Source organism: Jaculus jaculus, chromosome 1 (assembly GCF_020740685.1).
Source record: "Jaculus jaculus isolate mJacJac1 chromosome 1, mJacJac1.mat.Y.cur, whole genome shotgun sequence".
NCBI classification, from domain to species: domain Eukaryota; kingdom Metazoa; phylum Chordata; class Mammalia; order Rodentia; family Dipodidae; genus Jaculus; species Jaculus jaculus.
In genome coordinates, this window is record NC_059102.1 from 341,466,649 (window position 1) to 341,489,136 (window position 22,488).

The window sequence follows — 22,488 nt, forward strand, 5'->3', positions numbered from 1 at the left end:
GGGGTACATGACACTGACGTGTGGAGGTCAGGGGAACATGGCACTGATGTGGGAGATCAGGGGAACATGACACTGATGTGTGGAGATCAGGGGAACATGGCACTGATGTGTGGAGATCAGGGGAACATGGCACTGATGTGTGGAGATCAGGGAACATGACACTGATGTGTCGAGGTCAGGGCAACATGGCACTAATTTGTGGAGATCAGGGAACATGACACTGATGTGTAGAGGTCAGGGGAACATGACACTGAGGTGTGGAGGTCAGGGGAACATGTTACTGATGTGTGGAGGTCAGGGGAACATGACACTGATGTGTGGAGTTCAGGGGAACATGACACTGATGTGTGGAGATCAGGGGAACATGACACTGATGTGTGGAGATCAGGGGAACATGACACTGATGTGTGGAGATCAGGGGAACATGGCACTGATGTGTGGAGATCAGGGGAACATGACACTGATGTGTGGAGATCAGGGGAACATGACACTGATGTGTGGAGATCAGGGAACATGACACTGATGTGTGGAGATCAGGGGAACATGACACTGAGGTTTGGAGGTCAGGGGAACATGACATTGAGGTGTGGAGATCAGGGGAACATGACACTGAGGTTTGGAGGTCAGGGGAACATGACATTGAGGTGTGGAGATCAGGGGAACATGACACTGATGTGTGGAGATCAGGGAACATGACACTGATGTGTGGATGTCAGGGGAACATGGCACTGATGTGTGGAGGTCAGGGGAACATGGCACTGATGTGTGGAGATCAGGGGAACATGACACTGATGTGTGGAGATCAGGGAACATGACACTGATGTGTGGAGATCAGGGAACATGACACTGATGTGTGGAGATCAGGGAACATGACACTGATGTTTGCAGATCAGGGGAACATGACATTGAGGTGTGGAGATCAGGGGAACATGACACTGATGTGTGGAGATCAGGGGAACATGGCACTGATGTGTGGAGGTCAGGGGAACATGGCACTGATGTGTGGAGATCAGGGGAACATGACACTGATGTGTGGAGATCAGGGAACATGACACTGATGTGTGGAGATCAGGGAACATGACACTGATGTGTGGAGATCAGGGGAACATGACACTGATGTGTGGAGGTCAGGGGAACATGACATTGAGGTGTGGAGATCAGGGGAACATGACACTGATGTGTGGAGATCAGGGGAATATGGCACTGATGTGTGGAGATCAGGGGAACATGACACTGATGTGTGGAGGTCAGGGGAACATGACATTGAGGTGTGGAGATCAGGGGAACATGACACTGATGTGTGGAGATCAGGGAACATGACACTGATGTGTGGATGTCAGGGGAACATGACACTGATGTGTGGAGATCAGGGGAACATGACACTGATATGTGGAGGTCAGGGGAACATGACACTGATGTGTGGAGATCAGGGGAACATGACACTGATGTGTGGAGGTCAGGGGAACATGACAGTGATGTGTGGAGATCAGGGAACATGACACTGAGGTGTGGAGATCAGGGAACATGACACTGATGTGTGGAGATCAGGGGAACATGACACTGATATGTGGAGATCAGGGAACATGACACTGATGTGTGGAGATCAGGGGAACATGACACTGATGTGTGGAGATCAGGGGAACATGACACTGATATGTGGAGATCAGGGAACATGACACTAATGTGTGGAGATCAGGGAACATGACAGTGATGTGTGGAGGTCAAGGGAACATGACACTGAGGTGTGGAGATCAGGGAACATGACACTGTTGTGTGGAGGTCAGGGGAACATGACACTGATGTGTGGAGATCTGGGGAACATGGCACTGATGTGAGGAGATCAGGGAAAATGACACTGATGTGTGGAGATTAGGGGAACATGGCACTGATGTGTGGAGATCAGGGAACATGACACTGATGTGTGGAGATCAGGGGAACATGACACTGATGTGTGGAGATCAGGGAACATGACACTGATGTGTTGAGGTCAGGGGAACATGACACTGATCTGTAGAGTTCAGGGAAACATAGCAGTGATGTGTGGAGGTCAGGGGAACATGACACTGATGTGTGGAGATCAGGGAAACATGACACTGATGTGTGGAGATCAGGGGAACATGACACTGATGTGTGGAGGTCAGGGGAACATGACACTGATGTGTGGAGGTCAGGGGAATATGACACTGATGTGTGGAGGTCAGGGGAATATGGCACTCATTTGTGGAGATCAGGGAACATGACACTCATGTGTGGAGCTCAGGGGAACATGGCACTGATGTGTGGAGATCAGGGGAACATGTCACTGATGTGTGGAGATCAGGGGAACATGGCACTGATGTGTCGAGGTCAGGGGAACATGGCACTCATTTGTGGAGATCAGGGAACATGACACTGATGTGTGGAGGTCAGGGAACATGACACTGATGTGTGGAGATCAGGGGAACATGACACTGATATGTGGAGGTCAGGGGAACATGACAGTGATGTGTGAGATCAGGGGAACATGACACTGATGTGTGGAGATCAGGGAACATGACACTGATGTGTGGAGATCAGGGAACATGACACTGATGTGTTGAGGTCAGGGGAACATGACACTGATCTGTAGAGTTCAGGGAAACATAGCAGTGATGTGTGGAGGTCAGGGGAACATGACACTGATGTGTGGAGATCAGGGAAACATGACACTGATGTGTGGAGATCAGGGGAACATGACACTGATGTGTGGAGGTCAGGGGAACATGACACTGATGTGTGGAGATCAGGGAACATGACACTGATGTGTGGAGATCAGGGGAACATGACACTGATATATGGAGGTCAGGGGAACATGACAGTGATGTGTGAGATCAGGGGAACAGACACTGATGTGTGGAGATCAGGGAACATGACACTGATGTGTGGAGATCAGGGAACATGACCCTGATGTGTTGAGGTCAGGGGTACATGACACTGACGTGTGGAGGTCAGGGGAACATGGCACTGATGTGTGGAGATCAGGGAACATGACACTGATGTGTCGAGGTCAGGGCAACATGGCACTAATTTGTGGAGATCAGGGAACATGACACTGATGTGTAGAGGTCAGGGGAACATGACACTGAGGTGTGGAGGTCAGGGGAACATGGCACTGATGTGTGGAGGTCAGGGGAACATGACACTGATGTGTGGAGTTCAGGGGAACATGACACTGATGTGTGGAGATCAGGGGAACATGACACTGATGTGTGGAGATCAGCGGAACATGTCACTGATGTGTGGAGATCAGGGGAACATGGCACTGATGTGTGGAGATCAGGGGAACATGACACTGATGTGTGGAGGTCAGGGGAACATGACACTGATGTGTGGAGGTCAGGGGAACATGGCACTCATTTGTGGAGATCAGGGAACATGACACTGATGTGTGGAGATCAGGGAACATGACACTGATGTGTGGAGATCAGGGGAACATGACACTGATGTGTGGAGATCAGGGGAACATGACAGTGATGTGTGGAGATCAGGGGAACAAGACACTGATGTGTGGAGATCAGGGTACATGACACTGATGTGTGCAGATCAGGGAACATGACACTGATGTGTTGAGGTCAGGGGTACATGACACTGATGTGTGGAGGTCAGGGGAACATGACACTGATGTGTGGAGGTCAGGGGAACATGACACTGATGTGTGGAGATCAGGGGAACATGACACTGATGTGTGGAGGTCAGGGGAACATGACACTGATGTGTGGAGATCAGGGGAACATGACACTGACGTGTGGAGGTCAGGGGAACATGGCACTGATGTGGGAGATCATGGGAACATGACACTGATGTGTGGAGATCAGTGAACATGACATTGAGGTGTGGAGATCAGGGAACATGACACTGATGTGTGGAGATCAGGGAACATGACACTGATGTGTGGAGATCAGGGAACATGACACTGATGTGTGGAGGTCAGGGGAACATGACACTGATGTGTGGAGGTCAGGGGAACATGACACTGAGGTTTGGAGGTCTGGGGAACATGACACTGATGTGTGGAGGTCAGGGGAACATGACACTGATGTGTGGAGATCAGGGGAACATGACACTGATGTGTGGAGATCAGGGGAACATGACACGGATGTGTGGAGTACAGGGGAACATGACACTGATGTGTGGAGGTCAGGGGAACATGACACTGATGTGTGGAGGTCAGGGGAACATGACACTGATGTGTGGAGATCAGGGGAACATGGCACTGATGTGTGGAGGTCAGGGGAACATGACACTGAGGTGTGGAGGTCAGGGGAACATGACACTGATGTGGGAGATCAGGGGAACATGGCACTGATGTGTGGAGGTCAGGGGAACATGACACTAATGTGTGGAGGTCAGGGGAACATGACACTGATGTGTGGAGGTCAGGGGAACATGACACTGATGTGTAGAGGTCAGGGGAACATGACACTGAGGTTTGGAGGTCTGGGGAACATGACACTGATGTGTGGAGGTCAGGGGAACATGACAGTGATGTGTGGAAGTCAGGGGAACATGACACTGAGGTGTGGAGGTCAGGGGAACATGACACTGAGGTTTGGAGGTCTGGGGAACATGACACTGATGTGTGGAGATCAGGGGAACATGACACTGATGTGTGGAGATCAGGGGAACATGACACTGATGTGTGGAGGTCAGGGGAACATGGCACTGATGTGTAGAGGTCAGGGGAACATGACACTGATGTGTGGAGATCAGGGGAACATGACACTGATGTGTGGAGGTCAGGGGAACATGACACTGAGGTTTGGAGATCAGGGGAACATGGCACTGATGTGTGGAGGTCAGGGGAACATGACACTGATGTTTGGAGGTCAGGGGAACATGGCACTGATGTGTGGAGGTCAGGGAACATGACACTGATGTGTGGAGGTCAGGGGAACATGGCACTGAGGTTTGGAGGTCTGGGGAACATGACACTGATGTGTGGAGATCAGGGGAACATGACACTGATGTGTGGAGGTCAGGGGTACATGACACTGATGTGTGGAGTTCAGGGGAACATGGCACTGATGTGTGGAGGTCAGGGAACATGACACTGATGTGTGGAGGTCAGGGGAACATGTCACTGATGTGTGGAGGTCAGGGGAATATGGCACTGATGTGTGGATGTCAGGGGAACATGACACTGATGTGTGGAGATCAGGGGAATAGGACACTGATGTGTGGACATCAGGGGAACATGATGGTGATGTGTGGAGATTAGTGGAACATGGCGCTGATGTGTGGAGATCAGGGAACATGACACTGATGTATGGAGATCAGGGGAACATGACATTGATGTGTGGAGGTCAGGGGAACATGACACTGATGTTGGAGGTCAGGGGAACATGACAGTGATGTGTGGAGATCAGGGGAACATGACACTGATGTTGGAGGTCAGAAGAGCAGGCATTGATTGGTGGGGCCCAGGAGCAAACAGCAGTAGCATGTGTATAACTAGGCAAAAATAAATCATTAGCAACTAATTTCTCCCTGCAAATCAATGCAGTGATTAGGCAAGGGATGAAGGTCATAGTCTGTCCAGGTAACTGACCTACTTTCAAATATACTGCTGCCTTTTTCAAAATCAAGCCAATAGGACGGCACCGCACTGCGCATATGAACGTGTGAAATGGGTTTCTAATTGACCCAAAGGCAATCTTACCTCTGATATTCAATGCTTCAGACTTCTTCTCCTTGTTCATAGTCTCGTCTGGCTCATTCTGGGTGTTCAGGGAATCACCTGCATTCAAAGAAGAAACCTTGTGTTGTGTATAAGTTCTACAAACAAAAAGAACCAATGGACTCAAAATGAGGTTCTGTTAATTTAACTCCTCCTAGCATATGACATTCCCCACCTCCCGCCCCCCCCCCCCCCCACACACACACACTGCCCAGACAGGTGCATAGCGACACCAAGGAAGTGTGCAACCCACCCTTGGACTTCACACATCCTTTCAAATTGTAAAAACAGACAAATGGGAGAACACCCCCCCTCCAAACACATAACACCCATGGGAGAGAGGATGACAAAGGTTTGGGAGAAACGGTTTTCAGGTAGCAGCCAGTGAGGGGAGAAGGAATGGCAGGTGCTCTCTGTTGCCCAATAGTGAGAACTGACCTCCAAGCAGATCAATACTTCCACAGGGAGACAGTGGAGGGAGGGCAGAAAAGGATAAGGACCCCGGGGTTTACAGAGAGCGAGAGGGGGAGGGAGGGAGGATGGTAAGTTAGAAGGGAAGCAAAGCAGGCTACCAGGGAAATTTCAAAAACCTGGGCAGGATGCAAAAGACAAAGAGAGAAAGAGGAGGGAGGGAGGGAGAAGGGAGGGAAGGAAAGAAGAAAGAAAAGAGGGAGGGAAGAATAGAGGGAGAATCAGAGAAAAAAGGGAGAGAGGAAGGAAGGGAGGAAAAGCCAGGTGTGGTGGTGCCAGCACTTGGGAGGCAGAAGTAAGAGGATCACTGTGAGTTCGAGGCCACCCTGAGACTACATAATGAATTCCAGGTCAGCCTGGACCAGAGTGAGACCCTAGATCAAAAATCAAAAACAAAAACAAAAACCAAAACAAAAGGAGGAAGGAGGAAGAAAGGAAGGAAGGAAAGGAATAGAGTTGAGGAAGGAAGGAAGGGAGGAAGGAAGGAAGGAGAGGTGGGAAAGGAGGGAGGGAAGGAGGAAGGAAGGGAGGGAAGGAAGGAGGAAGAGAGGGAGGGAGGGAAGGAGGAAAGAAGGGAGGGAGGGAGGGAAGGAGGCAGAAAGGGAGAGAGGAAGGAAGGAGTAAGGAAGGGAGGGAAAGAGGAAGGGAGGAAAGGAGGAAGAGAGGGAGGGAAAGAGGAAGGAAGGGAGGGGGGAAGGAGGAAGAGAGGGAGGGAAAGAGGAAGGGAGGGAAGGAGGAAGGAGGGATGGAAGGAGGAAGGAAGGGAGGGAGGAAGGGAAAGAGGAAGGGACAGAGGAAGGGAAGGAGGGAGGGAAGAAAGGAAGGAGAAGTGGGAAAAGAGGGAGGGAGGGAGGGAGGGAGGAAGGAAGGGGAGGCAGGAAAGGAGGAAGTAAGGGAGAGAGGAAGGGAAGGAGGAAGGGACGGAGGAAGGGAAAGAGAGAAGGAGGAAAGGAAGGGAGGGAAGGAGGGAGAGGGAGGGAGGGAGGGAGGGAGGAAGGAAGGAAGGAAGGAAGGAAGGAAGGAAGGAAGGAAGGAAGGAAGGAAGGAAGGAGAGGCGGGAAAAGAGGGTTGGAGGAAGGAAGGAAAGAAGGAAGGAGAAGCTGGGAGGGAGGGAGGAAGAAAGAAGGAAGAGAGGAAGGGAGGGAGGAGGGGAGGCAGGAAAGGAGAGAGGGAGGAAGGAAGGAGAGGCGGGAAAGGAGGGAGGGAGGGTGGGAGGCAAAAGGAAGGGAGAGGAGGGAGGAAAAGAGGGACGGGGGAAGGGAGGGACGGAAGGAGGGAGGAAACAAGGAGAAGGGAGAGGAGGGAAGGAAGGGAGGGAGCGAGGAAGGAAGGAAAAAGCGGTCCGTAGGATGCAACCGAAAGGCACCTGCTACATTTGCGAACACCGTCGCGCCGTCCTGCGGCTTCGCTGCCCCCGAGGCGGCCCGGAGGCCGAGGTCTGCGGGGCAGGCCGGGGGGCCCGCGGGCGGCGCGGCACGCGGCAGGGCACGGGCGGGCGGCGGGCGGCGGCGGCGGCGGCGGGCGCAGCGGGCGCAGCGGGCGAGGCGCGCGGCGGCGGCGGCGCAGTCCTGGAAGACGAGCAGCCCGAGCACGTTGACCGCCAGTCCGAGCGCGCCGACCACCAGCACCAGGCCGGGCTCGTCGATGCGCTCCGGGCGCGCGAGGCGCAGCACGGCCTCCACGAAGATGGTGAAGCAGAGCGCCGACAGGAAGACGGCGTTGCCCAGCGCGCCCACCACCTCGGCGCGCGCCAGCCCGTAGGAGGCGCCGGGGCCCCGGGGCGCGCGGCGCGCCAGCCAGCCTGAGCCCAGGCCCACGCACAGCGACACCAGGTCGGACAGCATGTTGAACGAGTCGGACAGCAGCGCGATGGAGTTGCCCAGGTACCCCGACACCAGCTCGGCCACGAAGAACACGGCCGTGAGCACCAGCATGCACAGCAGCCGGCACGTCTTGCCCGAGTAGCGGCCCATGACCGCGCCGACACCCGCGCCCGCGCCCGCGCCCGCCCCGGCACCGACGCGCTTATATGCCGCCCGCGCCCGCTCTCCGCGCGGCCAGAGTCTAAAGGAGTGGCCGCGGCGGCGGAGAGCCTCCTCCCGGGGCCCTGCCCCTCCTCCCAGGCCGCCCGCCGCCGGGGCTTGACTTGGCAAGGGGCCACGGGCTGATGATGTCTCTCCTTCTAGGACTGCGCTAGACTGGGGAGCCGCGGGGAGAAGGGGCGTGTCGGGTCGGGGTGTCACTCTTCCCCGACCCCCACCCCCAACACACACGCGCGCGCACCCTCCCTCCGACCTGCACGGATCGGCCGCTTGTCCCGATAGGGATCTGGACTGCTGTGGGTGTGTTCGCTGCACTGGACGCGGATACCCATGCGTACGTGCCCAGGAGCGGGTTGCACTACCAATTCCCTCTGAACCCGTGGGAAGACGTGTCCCCCCCACACACACACACACCCTGGAACTTGGACCAACCTGCCTCGTGAAAATGCTTCCTGCTTTTTCTTCAATGAAATGGGAGCTCATCATCCCTCAGCTCACCCTCACCACCACCACCCGTTGCGCTCTCTCACCCTGGGCCCTTACAATCCCCTCAGCTCCTCTTCTTTCGCAAAGGGAGCAGCCCTTGTGTGTGTATTTGTTAGTCCTGCATGACAGTTTCCCTCCTCCCGATGGCGTCTACGCCATCAAGCCCTCCTTTTGTTAGGGAGCCAAAGGCAGGCAGCCTGGGACGGGGCTGTCCCACGACTGTAAGCACTGTGCTCCCGCACGGCGAGCACCCAAAGGCCAGGCGACTCTGGGCAGACCAGGGCTGGCCTCCAGGGGTGCCTTCGTCTCCCCTGGAGAGAATATTCAGCTCACTGCAGACAATGGCCTGATGCCTTTAGCTCAATCAGCTGGCCTACATGGATTCTCCCCAATGCAATCTATTGACAACAGGTTCTGTCCCAAGTAAAAGTTGTTCCAAGAACTGTCTCTTGGACAGGCAGGCTGGGGAACAGCCCCTTGATTGTTGGTCACTTCGGGGAGCCGGTGGGGGCGTCCTGCTGGAATTTTGTTTTTACTCTCTTACCTCATTTCACAAAAGGGTCTATGGTGATCGCTACATTCTCCCCCCAGTTTTAACCACTCTGCTCCTCCCTTTATCCTCTCAGAAAAAAAAAAAATGTTTTTAGCTTGGAAATGAATGCAAATATCTCACTCAAAAAAGTCTCAGCTACTTAAGAGGCTGAGGCAGTAGGATTGGCTTGAGACCAGGAACTCAAAGCCAAAAAATCGTAGCCAGACCCAGATTCAAAGAGAAAAAGGAAAAAAAAAAAAAGCCAGAGAATCCATTAGCAAACAGGATAGCTTCCATATGAACACCAACTCCTATCGCTGTTCATGTAAAGTAAGCCCTCGTCTTTGCATGATCACATTAAAATACCCTGGGCGTGCGGGTCCTGCCTCACTACAAGATGAGTGTCCAAACTGAAGGAGCTTATTAACATTCCCTTCCTAGCAGGCACCATGCTCCGCACCTGTAATCTGGGCCCTTGAGAGGCTGAAGCAAAAAGATTGCTGTGAGTTCAAGGTCAGTCTGAGATGGAGAGTGAGGCCCTAACTCCAGGAAAGAAAACAAAAATTAAATAGTCCCTTCCCAGCTTTAGGAAAGCTACTCCTATACTGAGGACTGAAAAAAAAAAGATCACTTACTCTCTAAAGACTAATATAAAAATAATCAATAGTGGAGGCTAGGGGAATAGCATAAGGATCTAAGTTCAATACTCACAACTCACATTAAAAAAGAAAAGAAAAAAAACAGGCATGGTGGTACACTGTTAGCCCAGCCCTAGGGAGGCGAGAAGGTGGACCTGGGGCTCAGGGGCCGCCAGTCTAGTCGGTTTGGTGTGCTCGAGGCCAGTGAGAGAGTCTATGTCAAAAGATGACTGGTGGCACCTGAGCAACTTTATGTCAGCTTGTCATCTGACATCCATGATAATATAGAAAAAAACAAGAACATAAGTATGGATGAAGTTTTTAAGCTGTATAACCTCGAAAAAGTCCTTAATCATCTGGGCCCATTTTGACTACTGCAAAATGAGAACAGTGGAGTGGGTTAGATGAGGTGATATGTGTAAAATGCTTGTGACTGCGCCTGGTACACAGTAACCACTCAGCGCTGACTGTCTCTGTTACTAGGATTAGCATTAGGGCTGCCATACATGTTGGATAGACTCACTATTGAACTATAGGTAAAACACTGTCATAGGCGTGGTTGCGCATGCCTCTAATCCCAGCACTTGGGAGGCAGAGGTAAGATCACTATGAGTTCGAGGCCAACCTGAGACTACAGAGTGAGTTCCAGGTCAGCCTGGGCTAGAGTGAAACTTTCCCCCAAAACAATAAAACATTGTAATATACAAAAGAAATCTACCTGAATAAAAAGAAAGAAATCTACCAGAATAATAACCTTCCAGTGACCAACTCACTGTCTTCAAATGGTGGAACTTCTGAAAATATTTGACAACAAGCAATATTTGTCAACAAGCAAAACACTCAAAATATAAAAGTGGGGCTAGGGGTATAGATCAGTGGTAGAGCACGTGCCAAACATTTGCAAGGCCCTGGGCTCCATCCTTAGCACCTCAAGCAAAGATAAAAATAAACTTCCAAGCTGGGCATGGTAGCACATGCCTTTATCCCCAGTACTTGGTAGGCAGAGGTAGGAGGATTGCTGTGAGTTCGAGGCCATCCTGAGATTATGTAGTGAATTCCAGGTCAGCCTGGGCTAGAGCGAAACCCTACCTCGAAAAAACCAAAATACAAAAAATAAAATAAAATAAATGGGCTGGAGAGATGGCTTAGTGGTTAAGCGCTTGCCTATGAAGCCTAAGGACCCAGGTTCAAGGCTCGATTCCCCAGGACACACATTAGCCAGATGCACAAGGGGGTACACACGTCTGGAGTTTGTTTGCAGTGGCTGGAGGCCCTGGTGCACCCATTCTCTCTCTCTCTCTCTCTCTCTCTCTCTCTCTCTCTCTTTCTGTCACTCTCAAATAAATAAATAAAAATAAACAAACAAATAAATAAATAAATAAACTTCCATCAGACAAAACAAGAGAGTAAGGCCTTTGTAACTCATACGATAGGGCTAAAGAATTCCTAGTTGTATTTCTTAATCATTCACAACTAGAAAGAAAAGTGAAACCAGCAAAAATGTACCACCCCTGCCCCTTGATCAGACATTCTCTAGCCAAGAGCAGATAACAAGAATCGGGCCACTGCCCAGGGGGGCTGAGGAGGACCCGGAGACAACACAGGTGCCTGATGCCCCTGCCCACGCCAGGTCCTGACCTGAAGGAAAGGTAAGTGTTACTGATAACTGCCAACAAAATGCACCGTAGAAGAAATATCTTGACTAACTTAAATTATATGACTTAAGACATTGGCATGCAATGACAAGGTTTCAGCAGCTCTCGTTTATGGGCTCCTGGGTCAGCCCTACACTGTGCCTTATAGGCATTGTCTCATTTCTGCTCATGATGCCCTTGCGCAGTATTCAAAATGTATTAGATGATGTTTTATTATTTCCTAGGGGAAGAACTTGAAGCCAAGAAATGTTAAGCCACCAGACCAAGATCATACCATCTATAAGTGGCAGGCATGAGGTCTGACCTAGGCATAAGATGCTTAGAGGTCATTCTTCACCTCACCTTATACAAATTGACCATTTTAATACTTTCATTCTAAATAAATACAACAGTTGTCACTTTCTTATTAGTCTTTTGTTAAGACAGAGTCTTAACCCAGGCTGGTTTTGAACTCATGAGCTTCCTGCCTTCTGAATGCCGGGAGTATAAATTCACTTTATATTGGTACCACAACGTTCATAAATTCAGAGATTATGACACTAAAAATTTTTCCTACACTGTCATTTGACCCAGAAATTAAGAGAGAGAGGTTTTTATTTTTATTTTGAGAGTTCTAGTAACAAGACAAGTGTTCCTTTCAGGGAAGAAGATAGGTATCTTATCCCTAACACCAAATTGTTATTTAGAGGAAGAAGGTCTTTCTCCATAGCAACAGCCTCCAGATTTAATGTACAGTATCAAAAAAATGTCAGTTTCTCACCATAAGCTCAGCTCCATATGTGCACAGCACGAGGCACGGCATGCATAATATGACGATTGTACAAGTGGAAATCCTCTCCTGGTAGCAGGAGAATCTCGTGTGTGAAATCAGTTGCTTGTTGGTTAAGTCATGTTTTATGTATCTTTATAACACTTTGGCTGGCACAAAGTGTTAACGTATTGAATGTACTCCAAAGGTACGCGCTTGCCTCTCAAAGCCTTTCAGAATGTGTTGCATTTAAGAGATTCTTTTTTTTTTTTTGAGAGCGACAGACACAGAGAGAAAGACAGATAGAGGGAGAGAGAGAGAATGGGCGCGCCAGGGCTTCCAGCCTCTGCAAACGAACTCCAGATGCATGGGCCCCCTTGTGCATCTGGCTAACGTGGGACCTGGGGAACCGAGCCTCGAACCGGGGTCCTTAGGCTTCACAGGCAAGCGCTTAACCGCTAAGCGATGTCTCCAGCCCAATTTAAGAGATTCTTAACACTCCTGTTTTCATTTTCAACAACAGAGGAATGAGATGATGTCAAAAGAGAACAGCACTAGAAAGTCAACTGTGAGTGCAGTTGACAAAGGGAAGACAGCCCTGTGCAGAGCAGCCCCCAGGGGGCAGGCATCTGGGACTTGTAGCTGAGCCCATCACCTTGCCAGGCGTCCCTTCCTAAACACCCCTGCTGGTTTTTCCACGCTGACACTTGTTCTCATAATGAAAGATGGTATCTGCTCTTAGCACTAGTTCGCGAAATGGTAGGAAAAGAAACTTTTAACACCAAATACTTTAAGAAAAGATCACGCTGGGGTTCATTACAATTTTCTGCTTGCTTTAAGAATACTTGAAAGGCAAGTTTGCCATTTGTGACAACACACATTTCCCCCACATGGTGGAATAAGACAAGCAGAAAGATGAACGCCACAGGGTCTCACTCAGGCTTAGAAAGTAAGGAAGTCGGCCTCGTGGAGGCTGGGCGCAGACCGCGGCTCACAGACCCTGGGGAGAGGGGGCTGGAGAGGAGTATGGGAAAGGGTTGATAAGCGAGAACTTAGTTATGGCTAGTCAGCTAGGCAGGAGCAAGATGTACAGCCAGATGACTATGGAAACAGTAATTGATATCAACCTTCATTTCAAAAAACTAGAAGATGGGCTGGAGAGATGGCTTAGCGGTTAAGCGCTTGCCTGTGAAGCCTAAGGACCCCGGTTCGAGGCTCGCTTCCCCAGGTCCCACGTCAGCCAGATGCACAAGGGGGCGCACGCGTCTGGAGTTCGTTTGCAGAGGCTGGAAGCCCTGGCGCGCCCATTCTCTCTCTCTCCCTCTACCTGTCTTTCTCTCTGTGTCTGTAGCTCTCAAATAAATAAATTAATTAATTAATTAAAAAAAAAACTAGAAGACAGGATTCTGAAAGATTTTTATCACCAAGAAATGACCAATAGAATGGCTATGTGTGACTTAAACATTATGCAATGATGCATGTATCAAAACATCACACTACCTACCCATTAACGTCTACAAATTGTACATTCTCGTGTATTGGCTGGAAGTAAACATAACCTTAAAAATAAACCAATCACGGCGGTGCACGCCTTCAAACCCAGTACTTGGAAGGCAGAGGTAGGAGGATTACAGTGAGTTCAAGGCCAGCCTAGGAATGCCGAGTGAGTTCCAGATCAGACTGGGTTAGAGTGAGATCCTAACTCAAAAAGACAAAAAAAAAAAAAAAGTATCATTTGAGCTTTGCAGTCAGGCTGATTTGGAACTAAATCTGAGCTTCAATAACCTATTGTTACTACCCCCTCCCCCGTGTCCCCTGCGTCTTCTCCTTGTCTGTGCCCTGGGATGAGAACGACACTCACCTCACGAGGGTGTCATGAGGAAACGCATGGAAATCGCTCAGGGCAGCTGCACACTCATAGGAAGACTTGGGAGCGCTCACAACAACCTTCCTCGGTTTCGTGGTCACGGTCAGGGAGGAGGAGAGCTCCTTCACTAAAGGGTCCCCTCCTTTCGCCTGTTTGATGCATTTGAAAGCAAAGAGGCCAAGCTCTCTGGGGTCCTCTTGTGACCGTGAACACTGTGGCTCTGGCCTATGGTGACTTTTAGAGAAAATATGCATTTAAGGATTTTTTTTAAAAAGCATTATCTAAGAAGCAAAGAAATTCATGCAGACATAAGAGAAAGCTTCTTTAAGTTCCTATGCCTGGAGGGAAAGAAGAGTTAGAGTGACATTCTATATGACTATACAACGTAGGGAAACCTGTGTTGCTTACTGTTAAGTCCAGAAATGGAAAAGGAATGACATGGATTTTTACCGAGGATCAGGGATGATAGGATTTTTCCCTGAAAGTCTTTCAGAATACAATGCATGAGCAGTTGTTGACACCATGAGGCAATGACTTACTTTCCTAAACAGAAGCCTATGCCGTGAAGAGGATAATGCCAGGCCATGGCCAGCTCCACTTTTGTTTATTTTTTTTTATTTATTACTTATTTGAGAGCAACAGACAGAGAAAGAAAGAGGCAGAAAGAGAGAGAGAGAGAGAGAGAGGAGAGTGGGTGCGCCAGGGCCTCCAGCCACTGCAACCGAACTCCAGATCCATGCGCCCCCTTGTGCATCTGGCTAACATGAGTCCTGGGAAATCAAGCCTCAAACCAGGGTCCTTAGGCTTCACAGGCAAGCGCTTAACCGCTAAGCCATCTCTCCAGCCCCCAGCTCCACTTTTGAACGAGTTATTAAAGCAGAAATACTTCTTTGGCCTGTCCCATGTTCTCAAGAGCAAAGAAGCCATGTTAGCTTGTAGTTACATACAGTGAGGGGCAGTCTGTTCCCTTCCTTCAAGTGACGAGGGCAGCTCCTGAGAGACATGCTTGAATCACCCAGGAGACACCCCTGTGGATGTGTGAGGGGGGCCTCTAGGTTAATTGAGGTGACAAAATACACCCTAACTAGGGGTGGCACCATTCCATGGACTGGAAATCCTACTGAATAAAAAGGAGAAAGCAAGCTGAGCACCAGTATGCATCTGTTCACCTCTCTCCTTCCTTCCCTCTCTGTAGCTCTGCTTCTTATCTGGGCATATAATATGACCAGCTGCCTGCAACTGATGCCACCATGACTTCCCTACCGCACGGGACTGCGCCCTCAAACTGTGAGCCAAAACAACCCTTCCTTAGGCTTCTTTTGTCAAGGGTTTTGGCACAGCAACATGGCAGGTAAATAACCCAGTCACTCGTGGGGAATTCCTACTCCTGGCATCTGTGAAGGTGGTTCGGGCAGGGGTGGCACACATCAGGGCATCCACAAACTGAATGAGGGTGCGGTGAAGAGCACGAGAGGAGAGGGATAGAGGCAGGGCTGGGGGCTCAGAAATACATTCAAGGTTCATTACTCAGTGAGACCATTTGAAGTCGCCTTATTAGTGAATACAGAAGAGGAAACGTCCATTTTGAAACTATTTCCAATTCAAATGGAAGGGAGCAAAAACCCCTAAAGTTGAGGGGAGGGAGAAAAACACTTCTCTGGATGTTTATTCTCAACACAAAAATAGTTTTAATGATAGAGAAAAGTATATCTTGTTTTAGAATTTGAAAAAAGTTTCACATGTTATTTGATACCATCAGAAACCACCTCGCCCAGACAGCAACTTTCTTCACTGACAATCTGCCTTAAATTTTAGACTATAGGAGAGTGAGACTGGCCATTTGCTCAAGAAATTGTGAGCATTATATTAAAGTAAAACTTAGTGACCACACGTGGTGGTTATGTTTATAATCCCAGCATTTGGGAGGCAAAGATGGGAGAAGCACAATGAGAAGCCAGCCTTGGCTACATAATGAGGCTCCATCTCAGAAGAGAAAATCAGCTGGGTGTGGTGGTACACGCCTTCAATCCCAGCACCTGAGAGGCAGAGGCTACCCTGAGACTATGTAGTGAATTCCAGGTCAGCCTGGGCTAGAGTGAGACCCTACCTCCAAAAACAAAACAAAAAAATCAAACAAATAAAATCCCTTATTAATGCCTTTCTATACCAAATGCATTGTTTGAGTCTCCGGGCAATGCCATGGAAGCACACAATTGTGGAGGCATGCTGATCTAGGCCCCAATCTGGGCTCTGGGCTCTGTCACCTGTAAGCAAGAGTATGCAAGTGACTTACATTGTCACTGACAAGCTAGAGATGGGGAATCACTCTCCCACAGTGGTTGTGGCATCAACAAAGTAGCATTGTGCAGGGCCTGCCCCAGCACCGTTCAAAGATAATCCACAGGTGGCTCCTCCATGGCCTGCTCAGAACTACCCCCTAGCCCCAGAACCATCTTTGACTTCCAACTAGCAAGTCCATTGGACAGTCTCCCTCAAAGTCGTTCAGAAAATACTGCTTTTCATAAAATGATCTATTTCCCCTTGGTTCCAATAATCTAATTAACTTATTATCTTAGAACAAATTAGGTACTGATTAGAAAAATACTTTACAAGTACAAAAATATTTAAAATAAATTCTTTTGGGGATGGAGAGATGACTTAGTGGTTAAGGCACTTGCCTGCAAAGCCTAACGACCAAAGTTCAGTTTCTCAATACCCACGTAAAGCCAGATGCACAAGGTGGCACATGCATCTAGAGTTTGTAGGCAGCTGCTGGAGGTTCCAGTATGCCCATATTTATTCTTTCTCTCCCTCTCTCTTTCTCTCTCTCCCAGCCCCGGGTATGGTGATTCACACTTTTAATGCCAGCACTCAGGAGGCAGAGGTAGGGGGATCTCTGTGAGTCTGAGGCCAGCCTAAGACTACATAATGAATTCCAGGTCAGCTTGGACTAGAGCGAGACCCTACCTCAAAAAAAAAAAAAAACAGGCCTGGTGGCACTCGCCTCTAATCCCAACACTTGGGAGACAGAAGTAGGAGGATCGCCATGAGTTCAAGGCCACCCTGAGACTATATAGTTATTTCCAGGTCAGCCTGGACTAGAGAAACTCTACCTCAAAAAAAAAAAAGTAAGCCCTAGGTGTAACTCAATGGTAGAGCACTTGACTAGCCTACGTGAGGCCCTGGGTTCCATCTCCAGCTAGAGGGGATGGGAAGAAAGAAAAAAGAAAATGGAGGGAAGAGAAGGGAAAGGAAGGGAAGGGGAAGGGAGGGGAGGAGAGTGGAGGGAAAGGGAGGGGACAGGAGAGGACAAAGGAAGAAAAAGGGAGGAGAGGAGAGAAGAAAAGAGAGGAGTGGCTGGAGAGATGGCTTAGCGGCTAAGATGCTTGCCTGGGAAGCCTAAGGACCCAGGTTTGATTCTCCAGGGTCCCATGTAAGCCAAGTGCACATGGTGGTGCATGTGTCTGGAGTTTATTTTCAGTGGCTGGAGGCCTTGGCATGCCCATTCTCTCTCTCTCTCTCCCTCCCTCTCTCTCTCTCTCTGTCTCAAATAAATACATAAAAATCTTTTTTTTTACAAAAGAGGAGAGAAGAAGAAAGGAAAGGAAAGAAAAGGAAAGGAAAGGAAAAGATATATTCAATTTACAAATATTTGTAGAACAACTGCCATTTGTCTGCTGCTGAGGTACAGAAATACACAAAAGTCAGATTTCAGGCTTTAGAAAAGTACATTGTTATTTATTCATTTGGGGGAGAGACAGAAAAAGAGGAGAGAGAATATGAATGAGAATGGGCATGCCAGGGCCTCTTGCCGCTACAAACAAACTTCAGACACATGCGCCACTTTGTGCATCTGGTTTTATGTGGGTAACTAGGGAATCACACCTGGACCAGCAGAATTGCAAGCAAGTGCCTTAACCACTGAGCTATCTCTCCAGCACCTAGATTTCAGGTGTTTTGAAAGGAAGAGAAAACAATGAATTAATCTCATTTGTGTGTGTGTTTGAGACAAAATCTTTCTGTGTAGTCCAGGCTGGTCTTGAACCTCCACCGTCCTGCCTCAGCCACGCAAGTGCTGGAACTGCAGGTTTGTATGTGCCACCACACCCAGCATGCCATTGTGGCTGATAGCTACTACGATAGTTAAGATTTGAGAAATATGGCTTAATGCCTTGGGATACGTGTCATGTTTATGATCAGATTATGGGCTTGTCATAGGTGGCTCTGTGTGTCTTGCTAAGGAGTTTGAAGCTTATTGTGAAAGCCATAGGAAGCCACTGATAGTTAATGATCACAGGAAAGCCACAAGTGGACTTACGTTTCAGAAGTCTGTGGAGGATGGACGGATGGAGCAGAGATGGCAGAAGGAAAGTGGCAGGCCAGAGAAAACAGCACAGAAGCATGAGATGCTAGAGTGGTCCGGAGCAAGGGACAGAACGTGAAGCCCTTGGAGAGCCAGTGGACGTAGGTGGGCAGAGGTCGACAGGGAGAGTGAGGCTGGCCCCAGGTTGGGGGTGGGGGGGTCGGCTTGCATGGCTGAGTGCTGGTGTCATTCATGAGAACAGTCAAGGGAGAGGGCAGTGGGGGCGGGGCTCATGAGAACCCCATCTTTTCCAGTTAGTAGTGACTAAGAGAGAGGCAGACATGTTCTTCAGTGCAGACACTAGTAACTTGTCCATAACGAACTACCCACCCATGCTCACGCAAGAAAGCCTCACTGAACTCAGTAGGTTACAACAGAAAAAGGACACGAAGGTTGGAGAGGTACTACTTGGAAAGAAGTGGTTTAGCAGAGTGGAGGCAGAATAAGAGAGAGTAATGGGGTGATAGGATTAAAATACATTGCATCGTGTATGGGATTGTCAAAAAGTATTTTCATTAAAAAAAGAAGAAGAAGAAGGGAGCCGGGCATAGTGGTGCACACCTTTAATCCCAGCACTTAGGAAGCAGAGGTAGGAGGATCACCATGAGTTCAAGGCCACCCTGAGACTCCATAGTGAATTCCAGGTTAGCCTGGAAACCATACCTTGAAAAACCAAAAAAGAAGAAGAAGAGGAGAAGGAAAATAAGGAGGGCTGGAGAGATGGCTTAGTGGTTACTTGTCTGTGAAGCCTCTGAAGTTAAATTCCCCAGTATCCACATAAGCCAGATGCTCAAGGTGGCACATGCATCTGGAGTTTCTTTGTTGTGACTACAGGCCCTGGCACACCTGTTCTCTCCCTCTCTCTTTCTCTCTCTCTCACAAATAAATAAAATATTTTTTTACAAAAAGAAACAGCTGGGCATGATGGACCACACCTTTAATCCAAACACTCAAGAGGCAGAAGTAGGGAGATTGCCATGGGTTGAAGGCCACTCTGAGACTACATAGTGAATTCCAGATCAGCCCGGGCTACAGTGAGACCCTACCTTGAAAAACCAAAGGAAAAAAAAATGAAGAAGAAGAAGAGGAGGAGAAGGAGAAGGACGAGGAGGAAGAGGAAGAAGAAAAGAAGAAAACAGGGGGTAGATCTCAGAAACAGCCTCCTGGTCATCTATCCAATCGTTCATTCCCCACATAGCATCAAGTACCCACGATGTGTCATGAGGACACAGTAACACGGAAGACAGGCCCAGTCTCTGCAGATGGACACAGGCCCGCACTACCTACAGGGCAGGGGATGGATGAGAAAGAAAGCGTGACAGCACCTTCCTGCAGCTGGGCAGCAGGAAGGGCCTGGAGAAGTATTGTTCAAAACCAAGATGTGGGCTGGAGAAATGGCACAGTTAACGTGTGTATATAGCTATTTCCAAGTAGCCATTCAAAAGCATTGTACAGCTGTATCCTCTCATTAAAAGTGCATGTGGGGGCTGGAGAGATGGCTTAGTGGTTAAGCGCTTGCCTGTGAAGCCTAAGGACCCCGGTTCGAGTCTCAATTCCCCAGGACCTACTTTAGCCAGATGCACAAGGGGGCGCACGCATCCGGAATTCATTTGCAGTGGCTGGAGGGAGGCCCTGGCACGCCCATTCTCCCTCTCTCTCTCTCTCTCTCTCTCTCTCTCTCTCTGCCTGTGTGTCTCCCTCTCTCTCTGTCCGTCTCTGTCTCTTTCTCTCTCTGTCTGTCGTTGTCAAATAAATAAAAAAAAAAAAAAAACTTTTTTAAGTGCATTCGGTGGGCCGGGCATGGTGGTGCACACCTTTAATACCAGCACTCGCGAAGCAGAGGTAGGAGGATCACTGTGAGTTCAAGGCCCTACCTCGAAAAACCAAAAATGAAAAAGTGCATGAGGTGATCCTCATTGCTGCTAATGTTCAAAAATTGTTTTAATTAAACTTCTATCCTCTTGCCTTATTAAATCCACCCATTAGATTTTAAGTGTTTCATGGGGTTTTTGACATTTTTCTAGGTAAACAATTATGTCATTTGCAAACAAAGTCAATCTTTCTTTTATTAAAAATTATTAGCCAGGCATGGTGCCACATGCCTTTAATCACAGCACTCGGGAGGCAAAGGTAGGAGGACTGAACTCATTGCCATGAGTTCCAGGTTATCCTGGGCTACTGTGAGACCCTACATTGAAAAAGCCATAAAAGTATATATAATATCTATATGAGCTGGAGAGATGCTGAGCAGTCAAAGGTGCTTGCTTGTAAAGCCCGACAATCCACATTTGATTCTCCAATACCCACATAAATCCAGATGCACAAAGTGGCCCACTCATCTGGAGTTTGTTTGCAGAGGCAGGGGCATGCCCATACTCATTCTTTCTCTCTCTCTCTCACACACACACACATAAATAAATAAATAAATATATTTAAAACAAAAACAGCCGGGCATGGTGGCACATGCTTTTACTCTCAGCATTTGAGAGGCCAAGGTACAATGATCACTGTGAGTTCAAGGTCAGCCTGAGACTACATAGTGAATTTCAGGCAGCCTGGGATACAGACTCTACCTCAACCCCCATCCCCCTCAAAAAAGGAAAAAGTAAAACATTGAAGAATTTCATTTCTACTGGGGGTTTCACATCACTAGTTCCTAAGTTCTGTAAAATGGTTTTAGCGGAGAAAGATGGCTTAATTTTATCCCATGATTTCGTCTGATGGTCTCATTCATGTCTGAAATATTCCCATTCTGTTCTGAATCAGCGCGCCTGCAGGCAGTTTACCACGGTGCCAGATTCAAACTCGTTTGGTGCTCGATGATCTTCTCATACGTGCACTTTCCCATTCCAGAACTTGTCATGATTCTTGTTGGTTGAGTGGCTCTTATCTATTTTTTTTTTCCTTCTAAGAAGGTGTCTTGGATTTAGCACATATATTTAACATTATGCTTGCTATTTATAAATGAATAAAACTTAAATTTGATGTAAAACTCCTAGGCTTTTGATTTATCTCTGAGGACTGTAGACATCTGTTCACTGTATTTTGGCATTGCATATTGCTGTGAAAAAATCTAAATACAGCCTGATATGTGTTCCTCTGTAGAAATCATGCTTCTCCCTCCTCTCTTCCCTCCTCTCTGCCTTTCTTCCTTCCTCTCTTGCTTTCTTTCTTCTATTTGATCTTCAGAAACTTCTCCAAAGTGTTTATGTTGATTATTCTATGTCTATTTTTTCCGTTTTTATATACTGGTTTTTATTTACATTTGGTTCAGAAACAAATCTTTCTTCTATAACTTTAATTTTTTGTTTGTTTGTTTTTGTTTTTCAAGGTAGGGTCTCACTGTAATCCAAGCTGACCTGGAAGTCACTAAATAGACTCAGGGTGGCCTCACACTCACAGCAATCCTCTTACCCCTGCTTCCCAAGGGCTGGGATTTAGGCATGTGCCACCACACCTGGCTCTTTGAATGTGTTTTCTGGCACACTCATCTTCTTCCTGCCTCAGGAATCGCCTCCCATGTGGATGCTGTGGGTCTACAATTGCTATTTTTAGTCCCTTGTTTCTGGCTCCTTAAAGTTCCTGGTCATTGTCTGTCTTCCACACCACTGCTGGTTTTCAGGAACGCTTAATCCAATGCTCGCTGCTGCCCACATATGTTTTATTTCAGACACACTTTATTCTCTCTTTCAGTCCTCTGAGTCCTGATAGGTCATGATGTTTTAGCTGAAAACATCTTGCATCGTCTATGATAATAATTTCTCTCCACACAGTGTTCATTGCCATGCTGCCAGCTCCTCTTTACGCCTCTTCTCTGTAGTGTCTTCATGTGGCTCCACGGGGGGCCTTTGCTGTTTAGCATGGCTCTCTGAGTGGGGCCCCCATATCCAAGTCTGCTGGCAGTGCAGGAATGGGTGGAGGAGGGACCCAAGCCCTCAGTGACTTCACATTGGATGCGTTGTAGGGTTCACTTGCCAAACGTGCTTTTTCT

The 22,488-nt window shown here is 48.6% G+C and overlaps 1 protein-coding gene across 2 annotated transcripts in view; it reads right to left on the minus strand.

Moving 5' to 3' along the window:
* The window catches only part of Slc30a10 (solute carrier family 30 member 10), a 64,578-nt gene that overhangs the window by 22,799 nt on the left and 19,291 nt on the right, over positions 1-22,488 (minus strand). The window contains exons 1-2 of one of the 2 annotated variants that reach the window (XM_045145179.1): positions 7,533-8,142; positions 5,678-5,755 (exon numbers count right to left, since the gene is read on the minus strand). In XM_045145179.1, the coding sequence (XP_045001114.1) occupies positions 5,678-5,755; positions 7,533-8,139 (685 nt within the window). In that variant the 5' untranslated portion in view covers positions 8,140-8,142. Of the gene's footprint in view, positions 1-5,677; positions 5,756-7,532; positions 8,143-22,488 lie in introns of those variants that run through there. The other variant, XM_045145185.1, reaches the window with a different exon arrangement.